General features: G+C 50.1%; 1 protein-coding gene across 1 annotated transcript; it reads right to left on the bottom strand.

The window, feature by feature from the left end:
• Positions 1-3541: 3541 nt before the first annotated feature.
• Positions 3542-5969, bottom strand: HSPA1B (heat shock protein family A (Hsp70) member 1B). The gene has a single exon (XM_087817299.1). It carries the CDS (start codon positions 5823-5825, stop codon positions 3900-3902), a length of 1926 nt encoding a protein of 641 aa, XP_087673425.1. The 5' UTR covers positions 5826-5969; the 3' UTR covers positions 3542-3899.
• Between the last annotated feature and the right edge of the window lie 9941 nt (positions 5970-15910).

Raw genomic sequence — 15910 nt, 5'->3', positions numbered from 1 at the left:
TAAAGAGCCCGGCGGGGTGGGGCTCAGCAGTTGAGCATCGACCTAGAATCCAGGAGATTGTGGTTTCGATTCCTGGTCAGGGCACATGCTTGGGTTGCAGGCTCCATCCTCAGTCAGGGGCGTGCAGGATGCAACCAATCAATGGTGACTCTCTCATCATTGATGTTTCTATCTCTCTCTCCCTCTCTCCTTTCCTCTCTCTGAAATCAATGAAGATATATTTTTTAAAAAAGAAAATAAACTCTAAAGAGCTCTGCAAGACTTGCAACCAGGGGAGCAATGGACAGCAGCAGCTGGTCCCAGGCTTATCCCCTGAACCTGTCTCCAAGACCCCCTTTTCTCTCCTATTACTTCTACCTTAAGCCCTTCCATTGTTTCACTGTCCCCAGCTTTAATAAACATACTATCAATATCACCTGGACTCATGTTGTGAAATCTTTCCTATATGAAGGCAAGAACCCACACATACCAGTGGACTCCAGGCCCTGGCCCCAGACCCTGTCTAGTAACTTTTTAAAAAATTTGAGAGTGAGAAACATCGATTTGTTGTGCCACCTAGTTATGCATTCATCGGTTGATTCTTTCATGTGCCCTCACTGGGGAATCAAACCCAAAACCTTGATTTATCAGGATGATGCTCTAACCGAGCCACCCAGCCAGGGCCCATCTGGTAACATTTTGAGCAAAAGCCACATATATAACAGGGTGATTTGGGGATTCTGAACCATACAAAATCAGTCTCCTTTTTTGAGTCACATGATTTAGGCACAATGAGCATACAGTAAAATTTGGAAGAATGCAATTGTGGCTGCAGGAAATATCCTTTCACTTTCTTCCCCCAAGTTTTCAGCCTTCCATCAAAAAAATCTCTTCCAAGAATCCTGTGGTAGTCACTTATTTGATACATTTCTCAATTCCTAGGGGCCAACTTCCAACTGTGGCTGATGTTGCAAAGTGATTTTTCTTTTTTAAAAAAAATCTTTATTGATTTCAGAGAGTAAAGGAGAGGGAGATAGGAACATCAATGATAAGAGAGTCATTGATCAAGCCTGCAACCCGGGCATGTGCCCTGACCTGGAATTGAACCCCGATCACCTGGATCCTAGGTCGATGCTCTACTGCTGAGCCACGCCCGCCTGGGCCAAAGTGATTTTTCTTGTCCTAGGTGTACAAGTAGGCAATGCCTTATATTCACTTCCCTAATGAGGGAGTCATTAACTTAATTGGCCCAGCCTCAGTAATTCTCTTTTTTACTCTATTACACTGTTGCTGGAGATGCTGTTACTAGAGATTTTCCTAACCTCTGTCATTGCTGCTGCAGCCAGTAGGTCAACATTTTCAAGGCCTTTCCAGCCTTCAGGGTAACACAGCAATGAACGAACCCCTTACCACCAGCTGCAGCTCCTGGAAGAACAGACACCTGTTGCTCCCCCACCTCTCTGAAAGTACAATCAGGAGTAGCCTCTGGTGCAGTGTTTTCTCAACTTTGGTTGCACATTAGAAAAACCTGGGCAGCTTGAACTCTATACAATGCCTTAGCCCACTCTCAAAGGTTCTAAATTGGCTTGGGGGAGGCCTGGAATATATATATGTATAAATTTTTTGTTAATTCTCACCCGAGGATATTTTTCCCATTGATTTTTAGAGAGAGCGGGAGGGAGGGGAGGAGAGAGAGAGAGAAACATTGAAGTGAGAGAGACACATCAATGGGTTGTCTCCCTCACTTGCCTTAACTGGGCAAGGGATCACATGAGCAACCCAGGTACTTACCCTTGACCAGGAATCAAACCTGTGACCCTTTGGCCCATGGGCCGACACTCTAACCACTGAGGGACACCAGCCAGAGCTCTATATATTTTTTTCTAGTCTTCCCAAATGATTTTTTTAAAATCCTCACCAGGGGATATTTTTTTCCATTGCTTTTCATAGAGAGTGGAAGGGAGAGAGAAACATCGATGTGAGAGAAACACGTCAACAGGTTGCCTCCTGCAAGTGCCTGAACCAGGGCTGGGATGGAGCCTGCAACAGAGGTATGTACCCTTGGCCGGAATTGAACCCAGGACCCTCCCCTCTGAGGGCTAATGCTCTAACCACTGAGCCACATTGGCTAGGGCCCAAATGATTTTAATAATGCCACTAGGTTGAAGAACCATAACTTGAATGGCTTCAAGCTAAAGGATATATTCCCTATACTGCACTTAGTATAGTCTGTTGTCATACACTAAATTATACATTACCTATCTTGTGTATAGAACAGGCCTTTGAGAAGTGGCCCAGTTACCAATGGAATCTTACTATACTCCTTTTCCTTTACAAGCTTTCAAGAAGGGCTTCCTGTAAATTGCTATCCCTAAAATGTTTTATTTCCCCAGGGAGTAATTTATTGAAAGATATAACATGGAATTTTAATTTTGTCTGACTTTGGAGTAGGTATTTCCAGACTGTTTTGGCAGGAAGGAGGCTGGAATTCTCTCAGACCAGAGGAGGGGTGCAGGAGACCTAACTGCTGGGCAGGGAGAACCCCTGCGGAAGTTCCCTCCTCGCCCCAGCTCGAGGCTGTAGTTTGTATCTTCCCCTTTCCGCATTACAGTTCCTGTTACTTTACAGTGCTATTCTCTTGCAGTTGCCCGGAAAAAGGACAAAGAAGGTGCTGGTTAAAACGGGTAGAAACACTGCTTAGAGCCAGATGTGAACAGCCCAATGCCAGCAGTGTCCAGGCAGTTTGCAAACACCCGGCCCCCAACCCATCACTTGTGCTAATTTGGCCCTGAAAGTAGTTGATATGACCACCTCCATAGGCTCATCTATAAAAAAGCTTTGGAATACCTTACGTGTAGAGGGTGATGAGAGTGCCTGAGGATTACAGGAGCAACTCAAACCACCTAGTACAGTGCCTGTCCCCACCCCTCTCTATGGCCATGCCCCCAAAATGAGTTATCTCACTCTTCCAGAATCTCACTTGGATAACTGCAGCTGGGTGACCATGGCTGAAAGTGTCTCAAGTCTATAGTGCAATTCTGCTCAAAATGAACTTAGAACTTTGGAAGTGAGGCCATTTGGACAAAATAAAAGGAGGCAACCAAAACTGAGAGAATAATTGCATTGATCACCAGAGCCAGAGTGTGAATCTGCAGCTCGTTTTTGCTGTTTTGTCCACCCCCAAATGTATTTACTGTATAACCTAAACAAAAGATTGGAAGACTGACAGGTCAAAAGTGGATACTGAAGAGCTCTGTCCACATGAGTGCAAATAAGGAACCATAAACCCTCTGAACACAGCCGTTAAACCCATACCAACCTCTCCTCCCCAAACCCCTTTTTCTCTAAAGCCCCATCCCAATCAAAATAGTCACCTAGAATTTTTGTTTTCTAACACGGCTGTCATTTACCACCTAGAACTAAGTCCTCCCCCCCCCCAAATAGCCATAGCCATTGGCTTCTAATATGTGGACCTCTCTTCAGAAGCATTGTCCCTTTTGCCATCTATGGGATGGAGACATTTCAGAAAAGTCCATTAACCTCCCAAATAAACACAGGCACACGTTATTAACATTTTACTTTATTTTTCATCCTTAACAAATTATAAAAAACAAAATACATCCCATGAGTTTTGGTGTTTACAAAGCCCCCCCCCTAAAACAGGACAGAAGCTGGCAGTGTTGACTCATTTAAGAGAGAAAAAAGACACCCTAGAGAACAACATTACATTACATGCAAAGAATTCTACAGAACACATTGGTTATAGCAAGAAGAAATAAAGACAAGCAAGTTAATCAGGTTAACCTAACTTTTAGATGGAACTGAAACAGTACAGAACGGAAACTATATATATGGCAATAGCAGGAATCTTGGGTCCCCTCTGTCTCAGAGACAAATAAAGAAAAAATAAGGTAGGGCCCCTAATCCACCTCCTCGATGGTGGGGCCTGAGCCGGACCCCCCCTTGGGGGCCTGAGCCCCAAAGCCCCCCGCCCCCGGGCCGCCCGCCCCCTGGTACAGTCCGCTGATGATGGGGTTACACACCTGCTCCAGCTCCTTCCTCTTGTGCTCAAACTCCTCCTTCTCCGCCAGGGTGTTGGAGTCCAGCCAGGAAATGACCTCCTGGCACTTGTCCAGCACCTTCTTCTTGTCGGCCTCGCTGAGCTTGCCCCGCAGCCCCTCGTCCTCCACCGCGCTCTTCATGTTGAAGGCGTACGACTCCAGCGCGTTCTTGGCCGACACCCTCTCGCGCTGCACCTCGTCCTCCGCCTTGTACCTCTCGGCCTCCTGCACCATGCGCTCGATCTCCTCCTTGCTCAGGCGGCCCTTGTCGTTGGTGATGGTGATCTTGTTGGCCTTGCCGGTGCTCTTGTCCGTGGCTGTGACGTTCAGGATGCCATTGGCGTCGATGTCAAAGGTCACCTCGATCTGCGGCACGCCTCGGGGGGCCGGGGGGATGCCGCTCAGCTCGAAGCGCCCCAGCAGGTTGTTGTCCCTCGTCATGGCCCTCTCGCCCTCGTACACCTGGATCAGCACCCCCGGCTGGTTGTCCGAGTAGGTGGTGAAGATCTGCGTCTGCTTGGTGGGGATGGTGGAGTTGCGCTTGATTAGAGCCGTCATCACGCCCCCGGCCGTCTCCAGCCCCAAGGACAGGGGAGCCACGTCCAGCAGCAGCAGGTCCTGCACGTTCTCAGACTTGTCCCCCATCAGGATGGCTGCCTGCACCGCCGCCCCGTAGGCCACCGCCTCGTCGGGGTTGATGCTCTTGTTGAGGTCGCGCCCGTTGAAGAAGTCCTGCAGCAGCTTCTGCACCTTGGGGATGCGGGTGGAGCCCCCCACCAGGACCAGGTCGTGGATCTGGGCCTTGTCCAGCTTGGCGTCGCGCAGGGCCTTCTCCACGGGCTCCAGGGTGCCCCGGAACAGGTCGGAGCACAGCTCCTCGAACCGCGCCCTGGTGATGGACGTGTAGAAGTCGATGCCCTCGAACAGGGAGTCGATCTCCAGGCTGGCCTGCGTGCTGGACGACAGGGTCCTCTTGGCCCTCTCGCAGGCGGTGCGCAGCCGCCTCACGGCTCGCTTGTTCTGGCTGATGTCCTTCTTGTGCTTGCGCTTGAACTCCTCCACGAAGTGGCTCACCAGCCTGTTGTCAAAGTCCTCCCCTCCCAGGTGGGTGTCCCCCGCCGTGGCCTTCACCTCGAAGATGCCGTCGTCGATGGTCAGGATGGACACGTCGAAGGTGCCCCCGCCCAGGTCGAAGATGAGCACGTTGCGCTCCCCCTTGCCCGTCCTGTCCAGGCCGTAGGCGATGGCGGCCGCCGTGGGCTCGTTGATGATCCTCAGCACGTTCAGCCCCGCGATCACCCCCGCGTCCTTGGTGGCCTGGCGCTGCGAGTCGTTGAAGTAGGCCGGCACGGTGATCACCGCGTTGGTCACCGCGTAGCCCAGGTACGCCTCGGCGATCTCCTTCATCTTGGTCAGCACCATGGACGAGATCTCCTCGGGGTAGAACGCCTTGGTCTCCCCTTTGTAGCTCACCTGCACCTTGGGCTTGTCCCCGTCACTGATCACCTGGAAAGGCCAGTGCTTCATGTCCGACTGCACCACCGAGTCGCCGAACTTGCGGCCGATCAGCCGCTTGGCGTCGAACACGGTGTTCTGCGGGTTCAGCGCCACCTGGTTCTTGGCCGCGTCGCCGATGAGCCGCTCGGTGTCGGTGAAGGCCACGTAGCTGGGGGTGGTGCGGTTGCCCTGGTCGTTGGCGATGATCTCCACCTTGCCGTGCTGGAACACCCCCACGCACGAGTAGGTGGTGCCCAGGTCGATGCCGATGGCCGTGGTTTTAGCCATGCCGGCGCCCTGCTCTCTCGCACCGCGCCGAGGTTCGGGCCTTTTCCGAAAGCGGCGGTCGGGGTCCGCGACCAGCGGCTCGGTCTTTTCCGAGACGGGAAACTGCACGCCGGGGCCGCAGAGGCTCGTCCGCGGGGCTGCGGGGCCGCGGGGCTGCGCGGGGCGGGCTCAGGAACGCGGGGCAGGGGCGCTGCACTCGCCGGCTCGTCTCCGCGGGCTCGCCGTTGCCCCGCGGCCGCCGGCTCCGGGCTTATCACCCTTCGGCGAGCCCCGCCTCCCCGCTCGCCCAATCCCCGAGCTCGGCCGGCGGCGGGTCGGGAACATTCCGGGGGCTTCGCGGGCGTCCTGCCCCCGGCTCTCTCGGGCCAATCAGCGCCCGGGTGCCGCCCCTCCCAGAACTCTCCAGACTCTTCTGGGCTCAGGGGCGGGACTGGGGCCGGAGGGGAGGGGGAGCGGTGCTGGAAGTGGGGGTGCGCCCTCGGGCCGCCCAGTGCCCGCTGCCCCGCGCTGCTGGCCGCGGCCACCTGGTGGAGATTGACCCGAGGGGTCTGCTCCTGGCTCCTGCGTAGGTGCAGGCCGGCGAGGGTGGGTCTCCAACTCGTTTAAGATTGAAAAGTTCCCGAGTCTCCTGCAGAGCGTGGGGTATGTGTGGGCCAAAGAGTCCCTGATGGGACCTTGGCGCTGCGGAACGGGGCGCGTTCGAGCCTGTCCGCCAGGGTCCCCGCAGCCCCGGCTGCCTGAGGGTTGCCTTGGCGGCCCCGGTGATTCCCAGTTTATTTGTAAAATGGGAAGCAGAGAGAGAGCGCGCAGTACAGTTTTTGACATGTTTAAGCTACACGGGATATCTGGGGACGGGTGAATCTGTATTTTTCAAAAGAAAAGTAATTAGGTAAACAGGCGGGTTTTTTTTTTCCCCTGCAAAAAGCTTTATTGTTTCCATTTGGTCCAATTCATGGGAGAGGGCTCAGGCGGTTCTTAACTTGGGATAAGGAACGTGCTCGGTGCCGGGAAGGAAGAGGCGGGGCGGGGCGGGGCAGGGTGTGGTGGGGCGGGTGGGGGAGGGGTGGGAGAAGGGGGGGAGGGCGAAGGGAGGGCCCTGCGAGTCCGCGGCTCCGCGGCCCACGCCTACTCTCCGCCTCTGCCCGGAGTGGACTCCCGCGTGAGGAAGAAGGACGTTCTCCAGGACTGCGGCCTGCCTGCCCCTGGGCTGTCCCTCCCCTCCTCCTGCCCAGCCCGGCGCCGGCCTGCTGCTGCTCGGCCTCGTGGCGCGGAGCTGGGCCAGCGCTAGCTCGGCGTCCCGACCTCGGCCCTAGGCCCTGCCCCGATGCCCCTGAGCCCTCCACCCATTTTAAATGAAGGGACTGGGTGGGCGAGCCCGCCGGGCAGTGCCGGGGTGTTCGGCCCCCTTGGGCAGCGCCTCCCGGGCTGCTGGGCAGGTGCCAGGCGGGAAGTCACGCTGAAGATGGCAGGGCTGGGCGGGACCGAGGTTCTCGGTCCAGCGCCTCTAAAACTTGGGGTTATTTGCGGTGCACCCGCTCTGTTATTTTATCCTGCATTCCAACTCACTGCGCGTTAACCTCCCTCCTGTTTTGAAGACGGTCACATTTGGTCATTTATTTTGGCCTTTTTCCTTCATTCCTTTGGGCAGCAAGACCCCTTGTTAGGTGCCAGAAATGAAGATGTGAGGGACATCAAAGCAAAAGTAAGCGGTTCACACACCCAGGGGAAAGACCTGCTGCTATATCCGCGTCTTTTTTTTTTTTTTAATCCTCGCCCAAGGTTCAGATTTTTAGAGAGAGAGGAAGGGGGAGAGAAGCACCAGTTGTCTCCCCGCGACTGGGGATCCAACCAGAAACCTAGGTATGTGCCCTAGAAACCTAGGTACTGACCCCGAAACCTTTTGATGTGTGGGAGGACACTCCAACCAGCCCAGCCACCCGTACAGGGAATATCCACATGTCTTTTTTTAATTGAATTTATGGGGGTTACATTGGCTAATAAAGTTATATAGGTTTCAAGTGTATAATTCTATAATACCTCATTTGTATATTGTGTGTTCACCCAAAGTCAAGTCTCCTTCCCTCACCATTTATCTCCCCTTCACCCTCTTCTGTCAGCCCCATCCCTCATATCTACATGTTTTCTTGAGCACAGCACAGAAAACCTGAGTACACAAGTGGGAGGCAGGGTTTTTTTGTTTTTTTTTAATCCTCCCCCCCACCAGGGGCAACAAAGGTACATGCCCTTGGCAGGAATCAAACTTGGGACCCTTGGGTCCAGGGGCCGGAGCACTAACCACGGAGAAAACCAGCTATGATGGGAGGAGGCAGTTTTTAATGAAGGGAAGGAATGCTGCTTTTGAACACCTTGCTCGCCTGGCCGGGCGTGGCTCAGCGGTTGAGCCTGGACCTAGGATCCAGGCGATGGGTGTTCGATTCCCGGTCAGGGCACATGCCCGGCTGCAGCCGATCAATGACTCTCTCATTGATGTTTTTGTCTCCCCCTCTCTCTCTCCTTTCCTCTGTCTGAAATCAATAAAGATATATTTTTTTAAAAATAAAAAACACCTTGCTCAATCGGCATTTTACACATACAGCCACCATCAAAACACCTCTTACTGGCCTTGGCTGTTTGGGCTCAGTGGTTAGAGCATCAGCCTGTGGACTGAAGGGTCTAGGGTTTGATTCCAGCCGAGGGTACATGCCTTGGTTGCAGGCTCCATCCCTGGCCCCTGTCGAGGCGCTTGCTGGAGGCAGCTAATCGATGTGGCATCGAAGTTTGTCTCTCCGTTTCATTCTGTCTGAAAAGCAAAGGAAAAAAGTATCCTTGGGCCTGGCCAGCGTGGCATGGCTCAGAGGTTGAGCATCTACCTATGATCCAGGAGATGGAGGTTCGAATCCTGGTCAGGGCACATGCCTGGGTTTCGGGTTCGATCTCCAGTAGGGGGTGTGCAGGAGGCAGCCAATCAATGTTTCTATCTCTCCCTCCCCATTCTCTAAAAAATCAAAAACATTTTAAAAAAGAATAAACCAATGAATGCATAAGTAAGCGGAACAACAAATTGATGTTTCTCCTTTCCTCTCTAAAAATCAATAAGCCCGGCAGGGCATGGCTCAGTGGTCGAGCATCGACCTAGGATCTAGGCGATCAGGGTTCAATTCCCAGTCAGGGCACATGCCAGGTTGTGGGCTCGATCCCCGGTCGGGGGAGTGCAGGAGGCAGCCGATCAATGACTCTCATCATTGATGTTTCTCTCTCCCTCTCCTTTCCTCTGAAATCAATAAAGATATATTTTTTAAAATAATAAAAATATCTCTGTGGATTGGCCTGGAAACCTAAACATCTATATTTGTTTTCCATTTCCTGACAAGAGAGTCTCCCTAATTTTTGCTTTTCTTTACACACTGATGCTTCCCAAGTCAGAAACCCAGTCACAGGTTTAATTGGTGTTTAAGGTGACTATAAGGACCCCAAGAAATTTTCCAGAACTTTAACTTGATTAATATGGGGTTAGGTTTGTGATGTAAGAAATGTCCAAACCTGTGGAGAATTTTTATTTGAACCAAACTGACGACATATGCTGGGGAGCAAGATCTCAAATGCTCTGGAGAATGGCAATTTTGCAGCATATTTTATACATTAGAATCAAAGGAGAATACCAAAGGAAGATGCATGAAGTCCATTGGTGGTACGTTAAGGAGGCAGGAGAAAGCATGGTTTGGAGGTAATCTCTAGGATTTGATAAAAGGCAAAATGGAACTTCGGGTGGGGAACACAATATAATATACAGATGATGTATAATAGAATTGTACACCTGTAACCTATATACTTTTATTAACCAATGCCACCTCAATGCAATTTTAAAAAGGCAAAATGGAGAAACATATACTTTTACATTGGTGGGTACAGGACAGTTAATAACATTTACAGCACGGAGATGATATCAGGAAACAAGAAAACAATGCGGGGTTCTGTGGTCTCATGCTGCAGTGGTCTTGTGCTCTGATACTGGGGGTCTTCAAGGGGTGGGAAAAGAAAATGGACATTTCAAAGGTATGTTATCTTAGATGTATAAGAACAATGGACAGAGCTCACTTAAGGTAAAGATTGACGTTTGCTAAGGAAGCTATAGGCCTGAGACATGACTACCTGCTATGACCTGCCCAGTTAAGAATCTGTGATCATGCCATCTTGTGTGGTTATTTTTAGTCACTGAACTTGTCAGGCCTGCCATGGGCACTCCCCTGAGTTTGTCAGAATTACTGCATAGCTCCCTTTTTCGCTCACAGTTTTTTATCAGGTTTGGTGCTTGGAAGGAACAAGACTCAGGTTCTCCAAGCTGGATGGGCTGTCAGGTACCTTTAAGGGTGGGGGACTGGAGAGGGAGGACCCAGATGCTGGCTGCCTGCGCAGGAAGTGTGAGGGAGGTAGGCCTTTCTCAGTAGTTGCAAGATTTTTTTCTTCTCTCCTTTTTCCTATTGTTTCTTAATAGTACCATTTCTCTTCCATTTTATTCACTTTAAAAAATGGTATATAACTAAGTTTATCCAGAACTAGCAAAAGAAATAACTGATATGAAACCTAGAGGCAAGCATTTTTAACAATCAAATAGCAAAGACTTCAATGATCTGGGAACCATGTGGATTTCCAGCAGCCTGGGGGGAAAAACCTGGGGAAGGGAAGACCTGGGTTTGCTTCTGAACTCTACTTCCTTGTTGAAGTGTTTTTTGTTTTTTTTTAATAACAATGAAGTACTTATAATTACACAAGTCTCTAGGTCTCTAAAATAGAATGAACATTCCTGTTTCATAGGATGGCAGCAATGGGATTCACAGGATTACAAGGCCTTAGTTTAGTGCCTGTGACATAGTGTTCAAAAGTTGCTGCCTCCTCCCTTTTATTGGTGGTCCCCCGTATTCTCGTGTCTGACCTCTCAATCACAAGGCTGGGGACTACTACCAGGACTATGGCATTACTTTTGGTTTATTATAGGAACGATCTTAAGCTATCTAGGCAGCGGACATTCAGCCACACCTTTTCACTTTCAGAGATGAGCACAAAGGATCAGAGGTTCAGCGGCTTGGTCTGGTCCTACAGACAGGTAATTACAGAACTAGTGACTGAATTTAGGCTGCTCATACTCCCTGTTTGGAACCCTCCCAATTCTGGCACATTGGCCCAATGGCTTCCTTCTCTAAAAATGGCCATAAAAGAAGGGAGTGAAAGTGAACATTAGACACCTGCGCATTAGGGGTACCATGCAGGTATGTGACCGGCCAGGTCTCCCCTCCTGCTGCGGTCTGACTGCCGACCACCCATCCCCCACCAGCTCCCCCCTTCCAGCTTCTCCCAGCCCCGCCTCCCCCTGCACCTCCACAACACACTGATCCGACAGAGGGGAAAGGACTGGGCGCGGGCTGGCCCAGAGCCCACAAAATCTTCTGGAAAGTAAATGTAGAGCGGTGACTCAGCCTGACGTTTTAGGGTGGGGTTGCGGGTAGGAGTCTTGGGTGGCGCAGTTTGTTTACTGAGGCGCGTCCTACGAGTCAGCCGCCGCCTCGGAGCCCAGAAAACTCCAGAAGCTTCCGGGCACAGCCCGAAACCAGCCGGGAGCCGCAGCCGAGGGTCCCCGACCCGGCGGGAGTGGGCGGGGCCTGGCGGCGGGGGCCTGGCGGCGGGGCTGGCCACCGAGATGCCTGGCCCGGTCAGGTGTTTTGCGAGTGTTTTTTCAAAACGTGATTAAAGAAGAAAAGAAAAGGAGAGACCTTTAAAATTTCTGGCACTAGCTAATGTGTCAGACGAAAACTGGGAAGTTTTGTAACTCATACAACTAAGCCGGCGGAATTGGCTGGCCAGGCGGAGAAGGAGAGGTCCCCACGGCCCAGGGGAGCGCGAGCCCGGAGAGGCTGGGGCCCCGAGCCCGGGGTCCTGCTCGTCTCCTCCGCCGCCGCCCCGCCCCCCCGCCGCCCCGCCGCCGGGCTCCAGTCCCTTGTCCGGTTGGGACCTTTGGAGGGGTAAAGAGGCCGAAGAGCCTTGGGAGCGGTTCTCGTCTTCTGGACTCCTCAGCGTTCCCCGTCTGTGGGCCAGGCCGGGCCGGTCCGCCTCTGACCGGAACTGGCCCGGCTGCTCCAGTATTTTTTAATATATATATATATATATTGATTGATTGATTGATTTCAGAGAAAGGAAGGGGGGGAGAGAGAAACGTCAATGGTCAGCCTTTGATCGACTGCGACCTGCACCTCCCCCCCCACTGGGGATCGAGCCCGCAACCGGGTCCTGTGTCCTGACCCAACGGAACCGGAATCTCCTGAGTCATAGGTCGATGCTCAGACGCTGAGCTAGGCGGGCGGAGCCCGTGTTTGTAATGAGCGGCGCAAGGAGAGGGCAACGATGGTTGGGGTTGCTGTGTCCCCGTGAACTGCGGCGGACGCCTTAGGGCAGGGGTGGGGAACCTTTTTTCTGCTAAGGGCCATTTGGGCTTTTATAGCTTCATTGTGGGCCATACAAATTATCAACTTAAAAATTAGCTATGAAGAAACCTTCCCAATTTACTGAATTTCAAGTCCTGCCTGCAGTTGTCTTGGCAGGACCAGACCAAACGGTTTCTCAGGGTGGGCCAGATGTTCCCCACCCCTACCTTAGGGGGTGACCCAAGAGGACTGATTGAGGCTGATCGGTTAGTGTGAAGCATGACAGTTAAGGGTTCTTATTCCTACGGTAAGGATTGCCTCCTTAGAAATTGCCAATATTGCTCTTCATCTGAAGTAACCCCATTTCCTCTTTTAAGCAAAAGCCCAACTTCTCGCACATAAAATAATTTTTGTTTTGGTATATTTTCTGCATTTTTGGTGACAGAAGCCTGTTAAACACCAGGACTAACAGTAAGTATATAGGTTACTAATAAAGCAATATCTTGGGTTCAAAAGGCAGATGAAATCGGCCACATTACCATAGCCACCTGCCTCCTGAGGGCTGGTATAGGGAGATAACTGAGATTGGAATTAGGGGAGGTATTCCATTTTGAAAATTGTTTCATCACCTACAGTTACTTTTTTCTTGAGGCATAGCCCCTCCCACAAAGTTTCTTTTGCTACCCAATACATCACTTCCTCCAGGTATGGTACTACAGAATCTCTTTGCTAATTCTACGATTGCCTCAGCCTTCTTGAGCTTACAAAGTGGTTATTTTCTTTTGTTTGGTGTGTGTGCTTTATTATTACTGACTTTTTTTTTTTAAGAATGGGAGGAAAGGAGAGAGAAACATTGATCAGTTGCCTCCTGTGAGCCCCCTACCAAGACATAACCTGCATCCTAGGTATGGGCCCTGACCAGGAATCGAACCCGTGACCTCCCGGTGCACCAGATGCTCCAACCGAGCCATACCATCCAGGGCCAAAGTGATTACTTTCAAAGTACTCTGTGCAAGAGTATGCACACAATAACATTTTATGTTTATTTCTTAATAAATAAAACACCTACTTAACCTTGACCTAGCATAGGAACTGTTTTCTCCAAGGTTGTTTCAGATTCCCTAAGCTCTCTCTTAGCAGAGGTGTTTGGAAGGCCCTCACCTGTTCCCGTGCTTTTCCACCCACCCTCCCCATACCCCAAGAAGTGGTACTGGCTGCTGGCTTGAAAAGTCACTATTGTCTGCAGATGACAGTCACAAATGCTCCTGCTGCTCAAAGGGTCCTGTTGCAAATGGACATCCCCATGAAGACGGATTTATGTAGTGGCTAAGGTCCACAGTGTTACACTTCAACTACTTTGAAGGTTAAATGTGCTGTTTTATAAGCTGGCCTGGAAGCCTAAGCATCTCTTAGATTTCCATTTCCAAACTTACAAGGCAAGGTCTACCTGTATGTGCCATTCCCTGATACTGTATTTTCTTCAAAGGCAAGTATTTAGTGAAAGGTTTGGTAGGTTTTGAGGTACACGTAAGCTTATAAAGTGTTTTTATGGAATGTTGATACAATTTTTTGACCTTTTTTGTGTGGAAGTGAAATTCACACGACATAAAATAACCATTTTCAAGTGTACAATATAGTGGTACCTAGTACATTTATAATGTGCACCTATCACCTCGATCTAGTTCTAAAACATCTTTGTAACCCCAAATACAATTGATTTTTAATGTCTTTATTGATTTCAGAGAGAGGAAGGGAGATAGATGATGAGTCATTGACTGGCTGCCTCCTGCACACCCCCTACCAGGAATCCAGCCCACAACCCAGGCATGTGCCCTGACAGGGAACTGAACCATGATCTGGATCCTAGGTGGACAGTCAACCGCTGAGCCACGCTGGCTGGGCTGCAATTGATTTTTTTTTTTTTTAAATATATCTTTATTGATTTCAGAGAGAGGAAAGGAGAGGGAGAGAGAGAGATAGAAACATCAATGATGAGAGAGTCATTGATCAGCTGCCTCCTGCATGTCCCTGACTGGGGATCGAGCCCGCAACCCGGGCATGTGCCCTAACCTGGAATCAAACCCGGATCACCTGGATCCTAGGTTGATGCTCAACCGCTGAGCCACGCCTGGCCAGGCTGCAATTGATTTTTAAAGGGGCTCTTTCTCCAAGCCTTGAGGATTGTGCCAGGCCTTTCCCAACAGGGAAGTTGTGGAGGGGATTACTTCTAGAATGCTAGTAGCTAGGACATGAAGCATCTCCAAGGGAAGAAAGCCTTTAATAGGTCTTCCCAGCACAGAGCTGCAAGTTTTTCCCCTTCTAAATTAACAAATACCAAACCTTTGTCATCAATTTTATTGCTTATCTGACATAATTGTTTAGGACTGTATAAAGGTAAAAGGGGTACTGATAGTGAAACCAAGGGTAGAAATATAACCCAGAACCAGGCATGCACAAACAAGCCCTGTGGACTTGGGGCAGCATGGCAAAAACCTGTAAAACCTGAGTTGGAGTCCAGGTTCAACATCTTTGCTGAACAGGAGCTTATCTTCAACCTTTAAATTTTAGTTAAGCCAGAACTTTTAAGTTTCCCAATATGCTCACCTGTGAAAGTCAAACACTACCTAAAGTCAGTGTGGTGGAATGAGGGTTAGTAAAATCAAAAGGCCCTAGTACAGTGGCTGGCACATAACAGCACGAAAATATTGGAGTCCTGCTGGGGCACCCAATTCTCAATGACACCTTCCTAAGGTACTCAGTGGTACACTTAAAATGTACTTAACTACTGCTAGAAATGTGGCATTTCTCTCTCAGCATCCTCTCATAAATAAGAACTATAGCTGAGGCATCAGCCAAACCCTTTTATTTTAAAATGTAAGTAGCCCTGGCTGGTGTTGCTTAGTGGTTAGGGCATCAGCCTGAACACCGGAGGGTCTCGGGTTCCATACCCAATCAAAGGCATGTACTTGGACTGCAGGTTTGATTCCCCAGCCTGGTCGGGGCACGTGTGAGAGGCGGCTGATTGATGTGTCTTTCTCACACCACTGTTTCTCGCTGTCTCTCTCATTCTCCCTTCCTCTCTCTCTAAAAATCAATGGGAGAAATATCCTCAGGTTAGGATTAATGACAAAATAATAAAATGAAATATAAGAAGTAGGGGCCAGAGTGGCTAATGCACTTGTGCATAATTCAGCCAGCTAGTGTTTGAACTCAGATCTCCTCACTGCTAATTTAGGCCTCACCTTTCATGTTGAATCCAGATTAAATATTAGGGCTTTGAGACATCAGGTGTACTCACTGAAATTAGTAGCCATGATCTTCCCATCTAACTGCCTCTCCTTTGCCTGTTTCTCCAGGAATAAACCCAACCCCAAGTTCCTTTTGAGGCCACCCTTACATGGAGTAGACTCCCTCCGCCAACCTGGAGGCAACCAAAACCCAAACCACTGTAAATAAGCAGGTTTAAAATTTTTTTTTTAGGTTTTAATTGTTTAAAAAAATCTAAGAATACCATTTGCCTAAAAGAAAGGTATCACAATGCAATAATGGCCTTATTTGTCCAGATTCCTAACCTTTCCTAAGAGGCAAATTACCATTGATTTTAGACGCTATAAAAACACACAAATTAGGCAGACCTTCTGACCTCAAAATAAAACAGCGGCAGACAAGACA

This window comes from Miniopterus natalensis, chromosome 5, assembly GCF_054644295.1.
Source record: "Miniopterus natalensis isolate mMinNat1 chromosome 5, mMinNat1.hap1, whole genome shotgun sequence".
NCBI lineage: Eukaryota > Metazoa > Chordata > Mammalia > Chiroptera > Miniopteridae > Miniopterus > Miniopterus natalensis.
The sequence above is the reverse complement of the archived record's forward strand: the minus strand, read 5'-3'. Positions and strand labels throughout refer to the sequence as shown.